General features: G+C 41.9%; 1 protein-coding gene across 3 annotated transcripts in view; it reads left to right on the forward strand.

Annotated features, from left to right (window-relative positions):
- Positions 1-13,663, forward strand: part of LOC124721910 (transmembrane protein 39A) — a 192,239-nt gene that overhangs the window by 90,178 nt on the left and 88,398 nt on the right. For all 3 annotated transcript variants that reach the window (XM_047247062.1, XM_047247063.1, XM_047247064.1), the window contains exon 6: positions 1,834-1,973. In XM_047247062.1, the coding sequence (XP_047103018.1) occupies positions 1,834-1,973 (140 nt within the window). The remainder of the gene's footprint in view (positions 1-1,833; positions 1,974-13,663) is intronic.

Genomic DNA, 13,663 nt, shown 5'->3' on the forward strand with positions numbered 1-13,663 from the left:
TGTACGACTGTCCACATCTTGTTTTCGTAGTTCGTAAACAATGACAGTGAAACTTACATAGTGCAGGTATTCATAGTGGAAATAAAGAGGAAACCTGAAAAAATGCAAACTGGAGCTGTGAAAGAAAACAACTGCAGTGATCAGAAAATAACCAGGAAAATCACAGCATAGGGTATCAAGAAAGAAAACAAAAGCCCACTAACAATGCTGAAACTTCAGCAAAACATGTCTGGGTTATAGAAGAAAAGATAAAATTGTGCTTTGCTGAGTGTGGACACCATCCAAAACAAATCTCTTTCCAGATGTAATTTATGAACATGTTTACAGTTCAGTACACTTAGAATATAAGTAGGGATGCTTTATTTTATGTGAGGAATGTAACTTAATTGTAACTAGCTTAAAAAAAATAATTGCAAATTGTGTGTGGAGCATTGAATGTGTAGCCTACATACACCGATGACCCAAACATTATGATCACTGCGCACCGCTACTGAATGCCGCTTGGTGGCATTGCAGACGTGTGAATGAGGTAGGGAAAGTGTAGAAGCAAAGTAGAGTCAAATGGGGTAACCTTGTAGCAACAATACATGCTGCAATTGGTAAAATCTGCTAACATAAGCGTCTTTGACAAAAAGCAGATTGTAACGGCCTGGTGCCTGGGAATGAGCATTTCAGAAACGGTCCTTTCCTACTGTCGTGAACGTCTGTGAAAAGTGGTTTGAGGACAGTGAAACCATGAGTTCGCGACAAGGTGTTGGACATCCACACCTCGTCCAAGAATGTGAAGATCAGAGGCATGTCTGCTCTGTAAAGCAAGATGATAGGTGACAAACAGATCTGACAACCGTGTACATAGCTGATGTAAGTTATGGAACACACCATTCATTACAAATTTTTGAACGTTGGTCTCCATGACAGATGAACCCTGTGTGTTCCCATGTTGACCCAATGATATCATCATCCGTGATTGCAGTGGACGTTGGATCATCAACATTGGACTGTGGACCAGTAGAAACATGGTGCCTGGTCAGATGATTTGTGTTTCATGTTACATTAGGTCAGTGGCAGTGTCAAGATACGCCATGCTGTCAACCAGTTGGATGGCTACTCAAAATGTGCACCAACCATGGACGCTAGCTGTTGAGTACAGATTCTACTATGGGGGACATTCACATGGACTTCCATGGGACCTTGGTAGTAATCAAACTACGTACACGAACATTATTGCAGAGCATCTGCATCCCTTCATGCTTGATGTCTTCCCCAATTGCGACAGTATCTTTCAGCAGCACAATTTTCTGTTTCAAAAGGACACAATCATGCTGCAGTGGTTTGGAGAATGCGATAGTGAACTCACATTGATGTCTTGGATGTGACGTTTGCTTGATCTGAACCTGACTGAACACACAGGGGAAACTATCAGGCATCAACACTGTGCTCACAAACCACTGGTCTGTAATTTACAAGAATTGAATGACCTGCATGTGGACATCTGGTGCCTCATACCTCCAGAAACCAACCAAGGACTTCTTGAATTAATGTGAAGTTGAATCCTTGTTGTATTGCAGTCTGAAGTTGGACCAACACATTATTGAGCAGGTGGTCATCATGTTTCATCTCATCAGTGAATGACTAAGTGAGGTGACATGGTTATGAAGTCCAATTATTACATATCTAATGAATGTAAACAGATGCTGATCTATAACTGATGCCCTGAAAGTGTTGTAAATGTATTCTTCAGTTGTGGGGGTTTATGTATGTGTATATATGTATATATATTTATTGAGTTTTTTAGCAGTGTTCTGCTGATACGTCACTTTTTATTTCTTACAGAACTTCTATCTTATTGATCCATACCTGGTAGGATTTATTGTTACCATTTTGGGTCGACGCCTTGTATATTGTGCCTTAACTCATTTTGTGATAACTTGGTGCCCAGCACAGCTGTGGCCCTTAGTGCAACAGCTTCTCAGGTGAGTTCATCTCTGTACACATATTCATCAAAAAGCATTACGAGATGAGGTGGCCTAGTTGGGGAAGAAACTGATGTGTAATTGGGAGGACTTTGAATTTCAGTGCAGGAAACTTTGATTATTTTCCTTCTTTTCTTCTAAATAATTCTAGCCATGTGTTGATGTGATTTCTTTGTACTGATTCATTACCTAATGTTTATCCAGTCTGCACAAGTATGTGATCTCTGATGACTTTACTGTCTGCGAGATGTTTAGTTTCAATAAAATTTAAGAGAATTTTACATAAGGTGCATGTGTTTGAGCAGCAATCAATCCTAAGTAGTATGTGATGTTAATGCAGTAACTTCAGACAAAATCACACTCCAGCCAAACGTTTACATACTGTATCTTGTTTCCATTTCATAATCAACTACTAAATAACATCAAAACGTAACTCCAAGATAAAATCCATAGGTAGCTTATTTATCCCCAAATATCACATTTCCCAACAGTTTACCGCAACAGGTTGTCTGAAAGACGTATTTAGGAGAGATCTTTAATGCGGTATATGTTGACTTCACTATGCGTTTAATGTTTTTACTGTTTTCATTTTTAAACTTCAGATGTTTAATGTTTTGAGTGCTCAAACCATGGCATTTGTGAGTTTGTGTGACAAAACATTAATGTTTCTGTGACATCATAGGTCTTTTACTGTGATAAGTTGACATGAGCAACTCGAACAACCATTATGTTAATTTTTACATACCATATTCATCATATTTATACTCGTGTATTACAAAAATATGAATTTTAAGTGGATATAGTGCATTAAAGATGTATCCAAAAGATGTTGCTTTTAGTATGGTTTCTTGTGTTAAAGTGTCAGAAAATGTGACACTTTGGCGCAAAAAACTGTACTATAAACAATGCATTTTGGAAAATGTGACGTCAGTAGCTAAAAATGTCACTACCCTAAACTAAATTGATAGTCACAACAAAATAATTGCTTCTTATCACCTGTTGATGCACTTTGCTTACATAATTCATTTATTTATAGATGAAATCAGTTTGGAGTCCCTTCAGCGGTGCAAAACGATCTATGACCGTTTCATTGAAACATGGCTGATTTGGTAGTTCATTTTTGAGAGATCACATCACAAGTGGACAAAGTCTGTCCTCATTCACAGTATTATGCCTGTGTGTTTTCAATCACTTTGATGTAGGGAAGAAGCCTTCTGCCCAGCCTATTGTCCAAGGGAAGGTTACTGTTATCTACAGAAGTTTCACTTTCAGGGAAGTAAGTTCAACAAGGTCAAAGCATCTGCCACATTCATAAAATCATTTCGGCTGTATAACATGTGCAGTTCCTGACCTAAGTGTGAAGACTGTAATTTAAACAAATTAACAGCTACTTTCAGTGCTTTTTCAGGGAAAACAGTTTTATGTTTAAAAAAAAGAGTTGTGCAGTTGACAAGCGATCGTTAAAACTAAACTTGAACACTGATCTGCGTAATGATCCAGTTGCAGACATCTTGTGCACATGCCATTTTTGATACAGTGAAATGTCCCTGTTTTGCAGTTGGTTCTTCCTGTTCCCAGTGACTGGGACAGAAGCTGCAAAGTGAGATACGTATTAAACATCTTTCACTGCATCAATATTCCTTTGTTGTAGTTGATTGAACAGAATGTTACAATGAGACATGGCTTCATATATACAGAATAGAAAATCTTCATCTTGCAGGAAACTGTTCTGTCTCATAGCCTTGTTTATTGTTCTATAATCATTAGTGTTATCATTAGTAGTTTTTTCCATGCACTCAATAATTTCCTTTTGGCATTTGTGTATTGTGGTTACTCCCCATGCTTTGAAATTCCATCTGATTGACTGAGGAAAGTTAGGAATATGTTTCTTGACTATAACTTAGAAGTTCCTTCTAAGTCACTGGAGAAGACCTGCACTTGTTTATTACTTGTCACACAAGGCTCAACAATAAAATTTAACTGATGCCTATAACACTGGATGAAGTGAGCATTTTCATACACCTCCTTAATTGTGATCTGAACTCCATTTTTTGCAGTCACCCATAACAGGAACACCATTGTAACACTGAGCCATCTATTTCTCAGATGTTTCATTTATGTTCATTTGCTCTAGCTCACTGAGAACAGCTGCAGTTACATCGTATGCATTGTGATTCTTTGGTCATACAAGGGAAATAAATCTTTTTATTTATTTTCCATGGCTTGCCAAATTTGCACAGTCAGTGGTTTCGTCAACTTCGATAACAAGGAAATCTGTCTTTGATAGTGCCACCTTGATGAAATTGATTCCAGCTGTTCATTTTAAATTGTTTTGGATAGGCGTAAGACAACCAGTCTTCTTCCTTTTTTTTTTTGGGGGGGGGGGGGGTGCTGCTTCAAGATGCCGTCCTGTTCTGACATCAGAATAACTAGACCTTTAAACATTCCTGTGTGCTTGGAATTTTTAGTACGTCATTGTCCCTTGAAGCAACTTCAAATTTGCCACAAAATTTAGTGCAGGCTGTCAGTTTACTCATGATACACCAGTTTCTTGACACAGTTTCATTGTATGTCTTTGTATTAAACACTGTCTAGTTGGCACATCATGTCCCCTTTTCCTAGCATTTAAAATTCAGTAAAACCATTTAAATGTTTTTCACTGAAATTGTGTTTTTTCACCTTTGTGTGAAATTTTTTTAAGTCTGTGGTACCATTCTCAGTCCAGGACTATAACTACTCTGTATCACAAGACAGGTGAAACAGAACGATGTGTTTTTCACTTCACTACAATGCAATCACTGAGCTGCATTGTACATTGCTCTGTTAAAATTGCGTGTATATTTTTGCTTGGATTTGACACTGTTTTTTTCTTGATTGATGTTTAGATCGTGTCTGGGCGCACCACGTTCCTTCGCTTTCATCCTAACTGCATGTTCCAAATTTTTACCTGATAAAATGCATACTGAATTCATGTTGTGCTGTTTCTGACCTTGTGGTATACTGCAGTTAGTTGTAAGAAAGTAAACTCACTAAATTTGGGCACAATACACTCCAGAAAAGAATGTGCTGATGGCTCGCATTACCTGCAAACACAGTCAGAAGCAAGGAAATTAATTGTTTGTGAAAACTGTCGCTAGATGGTGAGACCAGTACACTTTGACAAGACATCTGCAAACTTCTTTTAACAGTGGATAAAATAGCCAGTGGCAGAAACAAAAAAACTATCGAAAACACTTTCAAAACAGTAATTCTAAATGTTGATTAAAGATGCCTTAAAGTATAATACAGATATGCAGAGACAGGGATTCAGTAGCAAAGTTTCAGCAACTCTGTTTACACCTTTTTGATGTAAGCAGTGGAACGTGAAAATTGTGTGGAGGTTGGTAAGACATCCTTAGGCTGGAAGTCCAGAGCCTTCAGGACAGCTGTAAGAACTGTTGTCAATAGAAGTTATGCCCCCCAAACCTGTGGTACATAGAGCTAAGCAGCATTTCGAGGCATGGCCTTAAGACTAGCTACTACAAAAACATTACTTACTATGACGTAAAAACAGTCCCAAAAATATTGAACAGCATCATTTAAAACCATATGGGAAATATGTGAAATGCATACTGATAATTTGTGTAATACATTGCTGAGAAATTTATTGAAACATATGTTTTGGGGTAGCACCACATGAGAACCTTTAATTATGAGCCACATCTGGTCACTAAGTTTAAAGGAACTTACTGTGTGTGTGAGTAAATTGAGCTGTTATTGATATGATAATTAAAACTCTTTGGTGGGATGTAAATAATAATCTGCCCATCTGTGGATGGCACATCTGCAGTGACAAGTAATCCCTTGTCCAGTATGATGAAGATCTTAACAAGGCCTACACAAACAGGCATAACTCCCGAAACCTAGTTTGCAAACAGGTTTTCCTTGCTGTATCCACACAAGCCCACAATCCTCTGAGCACACCCAGGAACCAGCTGCAAAGCATCACTCCTCTCATCACCCAGCAGCATCCCAGATTGAACAGTTTAACCATATACTTCACTATATCCTTGACTGCTTATTGTGATACCCAGAAGTGAGGAACACACAGCCGGCCGCGGTGGTCTTGCGGTTCTAGGCGCTCAGTCCGGAACCGCGCGACTGCTACGGTCGCAGGTTCGAATCCTGCTTCGGGCATGGATGTGTGTGATGTCCTTAGGTTAGTTAGGTTTAAGTAGTTCTAAGTTCTAGGGGACTGATGACCACAGATGTTAAGTCCCATAGTGCTCAGAGCCATTTGAACTATTTGAGGAACACACAGCCCACGAACTTCACCCCTGCCAAAGTCATATTCTGCCATAAACCCAGTCAACACAATGCCCTAGTACACCCTTATGACACATCTATTCTCAACCCCTTGCCGCACGAGTCATACTCGTGGGCGACCCACATATAAGACCTGTCCAATACACACACCCAGCATGTCCTACTCCAATGCTGTACAAATTTATCATATCCTGTTTGAAGTGGGGCCATGTGTAAAAGCAGTCATATTGTCATGTCGTAACCGCACTCATCAAAATCTGAAAGCAGGGTTGTTGTTGAAGCACAACACCTACCACTGAAGGTATGTTTATTATGATCACCAACGTACTGCCAAAACACCTGCACATAGTGCTGCTTTTTATACAAACATTGAATATTCAAGATATACGAACTTTATAAGCATAAGATATTTCGAGAAACTTCCAGAAATGATAAATACTAAATAACGAATAATTGATGGTGGACAAGTTTGAACTAGAGATCTGCAGCGTACCATCCAGTGATGTTAACCACTGTTCTGCACAGCATGCAGAACAGATTTGCTGGATTACTCCCTCTTCTAGAGAAACAGCAACCTATTGTTTCAGAAGTTCTCATTACGGCTGGCTACAGCATGTTGGATCTAGATCTTGTCAATGGCCCTCTGTATGGCACCACTGGTGGATCCTGGCACCACTGGTGGATCCCTCACCTTTTTTGGATTTTTAAATTCTGGTCCTCATTTTGGATTTGATGTCCACTTTCCAAATTTTACAGAAGTGCGGGCAGTTTGGGGAAGGATGCCTTACTGTGGTACATTAACTCTTCACTGTGTGCTGTTATATTCTGCACCTACCAATCAAGTTGATCTACCTCTGCATCCGAAATCCAACACGGTAGCCAGTCCATTGTTGTGGGTTTGTCATGTACCCTATTGGTGGTAGCCCCCCTGACAACACAGGGATTGCACTGCTGATGCCTGAACTGCAACCTACCCATGTCAGCCAAGGAGTAGGTGTCTATCAACCTCGGGGTACAGGGACTCTGGACAACGGCTGCTGTGCCAGGTGGCCTTTGCCTTGGCAGGGTGGCACCCACCAGGAGAGGCTCTGTTTGGACTGAGTGGCATCGTGGTGGATGATCCACAATGAAGCAGATCAAATTTAATGGTGGCCGTGCCAACACAGCCACGTTAACAGCTAGAAACAGTGACTTTTTTAAGTTTACAGTCCTATGACATTTCCGGCTCCAACCATGCATTAAGACAAGGGAAATGGAAATGGACAGTTTGCCGATTTCTTTTTTTGTTCCCAAATTGATGGCAGAACTTTCACTACAACAAAGCCAATGTTTTTAGGTGAGAATATTAAAGATCAATTTGGGGAGCTTGCAGCAATAGAAAAGGTGAGAAATGGATCTTTGCTTGATCAAAACGTCACACACCAATGAATCATGGGCACTTCAGGCCTGTGTAAAGATAAAAGATGTACCAGTCACTATTTCTCCTCATAACATGCTCAATAGAATTCAAGGTGTTATCTTCCATCAGGACCTAATGCTACCAACTGATGAAGAGCTGCATAATAATCTGGCATGGTGTGGAGTCCATTTTGTTTGTCTCATCCAGAAGGGATGGACACTGGAGCTTTTATCCTGGTTTTCGACGGCAACATTTTGCATGAGAAGGTTAAGGTCATGGTTTATAGGTGTGATGTCAGGGCTTATTTTCTGCCTCTGATGAGATCCTTTAGGTGCCAGATGTTCAGAAACATGTCCTCCCACTGTTCTAATGAGGCTATCTGTCTGGCATGTGGCTGGGCATCCCATGAGGGTAGCCCTTGTGACCAACCTCCTCAATGTGTCAACTGTCACAAACTGCACCCTCCTTGTTCATCGCAGTCTCAGTGGTTAAGAAGGTGAAGAAAATTCAAGAGTATAAAACACTTGATCACCTATTGTATCAAGCTGCAAAGAAAAAGTTTAAAAGACTTCACCAACTGATAGGCCTCAAATTTTGTGACTATTGTCTCACAGTCCATACCTCACACAATGACAAGGTCATGAACGACACCTCCTGGCCCTGGTCATATTCCAGGGCCTGCCTCACAGTTGAAGGAGGGAATGTCAGTTCCCATGCCCCCTACACCTGTAGCACTGGTGGTTTCCACACCATCGGAGCTGCCAGAGATGCCTAGTCATCTCTGGCATCAATCGGGGACGAGGACACCTGTCAAGGTGCCCCCCTCACAAGGCAAGGACCAGCAGTAACAGGCTGTGTGCTGAAGAAAAGTACAATTCTCTTTGCTCCCAGAAGATGAACTGGAGAAAGCTTCACAGAAATTGAAGTTTCACAAGGATGAGAAGGATGAGCAGAAAGATAAACTACTTCCTGAGACTTCGGATGTTCCGCTACCCATCCCTGATGAGGTTGAGCCTATGCACCTTGACAGTGTATCAAACAATCAGGTGGACTGTGACCCGATAGCGAAATAGTCAAACTCATATTTTCCGTTTGGCACTTTGTTAAGGCCTGACTCCAATGCTCCTTCAGTGGAACTGTAACAGCTACTATCTCCACGTGACTGAACTCCGTTGTTTACTGGCCACTTATTCCTTAGTTGGCATAGCACTTCAGAAAACACAGTTTACGGTAATACATCTTGCTGCTCTGAAATACTACAAACCCTACTATACAAAGGCATTAATGTTGAGAGGGCATCCAGTGGGGGTTGTACCCTCATATGCTCTGATATAGCCACAGCCATCAGGGAATGCCTCAGTGCACTCCGACGTCATAAGTGCCAGACCTCTGTGGAAAATTTAATAGCATTCAAGAGACTCCAGGCGAAGGGCAGAAAGGAAAGCAGGAGTGTTGGGAGAAATATGTGTCATCCATGCAATGCCACACCCCATGATCCCAAGTGTGGACTAAACTCCATTGCATTTGCAGCCATCCACCACCCACAGTGGTTCCTGGCAACCATGTCAATGGTAACATCTGCACTGATCCTATGGTACTTGCCAAATGTTTTGTGGCACACTTCACTGAAGTGTCCACATGCAGTAATTACCATCTTCATTTCCTGGCCCAGAAAAACCTCACGGAGTGCCACCTGCTATCCCTCCATGCACAGAGCTCTCTCTCATAGAATGCCCCTTTTAGCAAATGGGAACTTCGCAGCACTTTGGCAGTGTGTGGAGATATGGCCCCTAGACCTGACAAAATACATAACCAAATGCTGAAACATTTTTGTGCTGACAGCACGAAAGATATCCTTGGGCTCTTTGATCGTATTTGGCAGGAAGGAGAATTTTCCTCTCCGTGATGGGAAGGTATTACTATTCCTGCCCTGAAACTTGGAAAAGACTCACATATTTTAAGTAACTGCCACCCAATCTTTCTGATGAGTGGTTTGTGTAAGCTATTTGAATGAATAGTCAATCACCATCTTTGTTGGTGCCTTGAAGCTGGAGGGCATATAGCATAATTGCAAAGTGGCTTTCGGGTCCACCACAGATCATCTGGTTCATCTGGAATCTGCAGTGCACAATGCTTTTGCGAATCAACATCATCTGATTGCTGTGTCCTTTGACTTACAGAAGGCATACGATGCCACCAGGCGACGTCAGATCCTATCTACACTGCATGAGAGGGATTTCTGGAGTATTTTACCCATTCCTATCCAGAATTTCCTAGCTCTTCAACTTTCTTGGGTCTGGGCAGGTTCGACTCTTGGCAACCAATATGTACAGGAAATTGGAGTTCCTCAGGGATTGGTACTGATTGTAAAGCTGTTCGCTATCGCTATCAGGGCTATTGTAAATGCAGTGGACTCCATAGTCTCTCCGTCTCTGTATGTGGACGATCTTTGCCTGTGCTATACCTCTGCGTCACTGTACACTGCTGAGTGCCAACTTCATGGGACTGTCTGGAGAGTACATGACTGGGCCCTGAGTTACGGCTCTCAATTTTCTCCTGCAAAATCATGAGTTGTGCATTTTTTCTGACTCCGGACTGTGTACCCACACCCAGAAATTTATGTTTTTGACCAGCTACTTGAAGTCGTGGAAACTTTTCCAGTCTTAGGTATTTTATTTGACAACGAGGTAACTCGGCTTCCACATGTCTGTCAGCTCAAGGCAGCTTGCATAAAGAAGCTAAATGTTCTGTTTTGTTGGTAACTCCTTGTGGGTTGTAAACCATATAGTTCTGAGATTTTATGAAGCACTGATTTGATCCTGCCAACGGGTCAGCAGCACTGTCTGTACTGAGTGTGCTGGATCCTATTCAGACCCTGTTCACCACACTGACATGCAGTTGGCGATGGGGGGCCTTATGTACGAGACCTGTTGACAGCCTCCTGGTGGAAGCTGGTGCCCTACCACTGTAGGTTAAACGACAGCGGTTTCTGGATAATTATGCGGTCACAATCTGTCAGATGCCTACTCACCCATGTCACTCAACTCTGTTCAATAACCAACAGTTCAGACTCTTGGTGCATTGCCCAAAACTGGGTAGACGAGCAGGAATCCACTTTGATACTGTACTGAAGGATCTCCAACAGCCTCCTTTAGTTTGTGTTCCTAGGGCTTCCTCTTGACAACCCCTGCGGTCTGTACCCTGCCCTGTGATATGGATGGACCTCTTTTGTGGCCTCAAGAAAAACACTGATCCTACCCTTTTCCAACACCTGTTTCATTCGATCCTCCACAATTATTCTAATTCGGTATGCATCTACATGGATGGCTCAAAAGTCAGTGCAAGGGGACATGAGAGGCTTTCTCTGCCTAGTGCCTGCAGTGTATACACTGCAGAGTTGGTTGCCGCATCTCAGGTTGTGTGGTTCGTCAAATCCCTGGCCACGAAAAACTTTCTAACGTGTAGCGATTCCCTGAGTTGCTTAAAAGGCACATCCCTGTGTTATCCCAAAAGTCTTTTGGTCTCTAATATCCAGAACCTACTGGTTGACCGCTACAGCTCTGGAAAGTCAGTGACGTTCCTCTGGACACCGAGCTACATAGGCATTCCAGGAAATGAACTTGCAAAACCATCTAGCCAAAGACACAACTGCAGGGGACCATCTTGATGTTGGAATACGAGGCACAGACGTAAGATTACAACTGCGACGCAATGTTTTGAGACTCTGGGAATTGGAATGGCAGGCTACAACAAGTTAAGAGCGATTAAGGGGTCCTCTAAGGTGTGGCCTACATCTTTCCAGGCCTCTGAGAAAGATGACATTGAATTGTGCCGACTATGAATGGGCCACATGAGACTCACCCATGAGTTCCTTCTGTGTTGGGAGATTTCTCATTACTGCAGCTGTGGTAGTTTACTGATGATAGCACATGTCTTCATTGAGCGTGCATGCCTGGCCAATCTGTGGCATGCTCTCAGCTTGCCCACTCACTACCTTGGGTGCTTGCAGATGACGAGACAGCTACTACCAAAGTGTTGAATTTCCTGAGAGAGAGCAGGCTTTCACTAAACTATAATACTCCCCCACTTTCAGTGTTAGGGGTAGTAGTCAGTATGAGAGCTATGAGAGCCTCCCCCTGCAGTGGGTACCCCCCCCCCCCCCACATGTTACCACAGGTTACTCATCTCCCCCCCCCCCCCCCCCCCCCATCTTTTTGTGCCTTTGGACCCTCTTGTGCAAAGTGCTGCCTGGGTTGTCTCTATTTTCTTTTACCTGTCATGTTACAACTACTGTCATGCCCTTTTTCGAACTCTTTGACTTGCTTATATAGTTGCAGCAGCTAAGTCCCCACTTTTTCACCCTTTCACCTTTTTCTCTCATGAAATGGAGGGACTAGTGACCCAGTAGTTTAGTCCCTTTAAAAGCATAATAATAATCATCGTTATCACGAATAACATTGGAAAGTGATGTGAAATGGAATGAGCATGTTAGCATTGTGGGAAAGGTGAATGGTCGACTTTTCGATTTTAGGAAAGTATGGTTCATCTGTGAAGGAGACTGCATGTGGGATGCTAGTGCGACCCATTGTTGAGTACTGTTTGAGTGGTTGGCATCTGCACCAGGTTGGATTAAAGGAAGACATCGAGCAGTTCAGTGGTGTGCTGCTAGATTTGTTACCAGTAGTGCTCAAACAACACACAAGTATTACGGAGATGTCTCGAGTATTCAAATGGGTTTCACTGGAGGGAAAGGGACATTAATTTCGAGGAGCACTGCTGAGAAAATTTGGAGAACCGGCATTTTAGGCTGACTGCAGAATGATTCCATCGCCACCAGTGTACATTTTACGTAAGGACCATGAAGATAAGATTAGACAGATTAAGGCTGATATGGAGGCATATAGATAGTTGTTTTTCTCTTGTCCTGTGTGCAAGTGGAACAGGAAAGGAAATGACTAGTAGTGGCACAGGGTACCCTCCACCAAGCGCCATACAGTGTCTTTCGGAATATGTATGTAGATGGAGATGGAAAAGAGTTACCAGGGAAGGTTGATTGCAAACATTGATGGCTGACTACTGTTTTGTGCCAATGAGAGATGGCACTGGTGAAGGGAGACAATCAAGGAAGAGAAGTTTCGCTTAATGTCAGAAAGAACGTGATGCAGTGAAATCAGCAAAGGGAAATTAAGTTCCCTTACATGTGTTTTTGTAATAATAATTAACATTTTTAAATCAACATATGCTATTGTCTACTCAAATGCAGTATGTAGTGATTCTGTAAAAGATTACAAAATAAATCATTTATTTTTAATACAATTAAAAAAATTCCTGTTACAAAAAACTGTAATTCCAGCTAAAACTTTAGACTTGATTTGTACAAAAAGCGATGTGATAAAGAAACATCAAAATCAGATTTGAAATTGGAATGAAAAATATTTAAATATCACCTTACAGCCATAAAACATCATTCCAAAAGTTTTAAGATGCAGCATAGTGTGATCAGATGATCCAAAACCTGAATGTTACTCAAAGACTCCATCTACTTGTAGTTTAAAACCTTATACCCAAAAATAAAAACAAATTTCTTAGAAGAAACGTAGACAGTCTATAGGACTAGTGTGGAGGGCACTGGTAGCCAGTCAAATGCCACAGTGATGGACTGGGTCTAACAGTTCCAGTGCTGAAGGTGCCACAGTATTTGGCTAGGTGTTCTCTCTTCACAATTGAGAGATAGTATCATCGTCCCAATCCTACCACACAAATATCCCACATCCATTGACAGCTACCGATTATGTAGCCTCAGCAACGTCATCTGCAAACTGTTTGGAAGAATGGTTGTCCACAGATTATGCTGGGTTCTCGAATCTCTGCACCTTTTGTTTCCCTTATCAGTGTGGTTTCCAGGAAGGGTGACCGATAACTGACCATATGACCAGGTTGGAAATGGCAGTCCACAAGGCTTCAACACCAACACCTCATCAGTCTT

Source organism: Schistocerca piceifrons, chromosome X (genome assembly GCF_021461385.2).
Source record: "Schistocerca piceifrons isolate TAMUIC-IGC-003096 chromosome X, iqSchPice1.1, whole genome shotgun sequence".
Lineage (NCBI taxonomy): Eukaryota > Metazoa > Arthropoda > Insecta > Orthoptera > Acrididae > Schistocerca > Schistocerca piceifrons.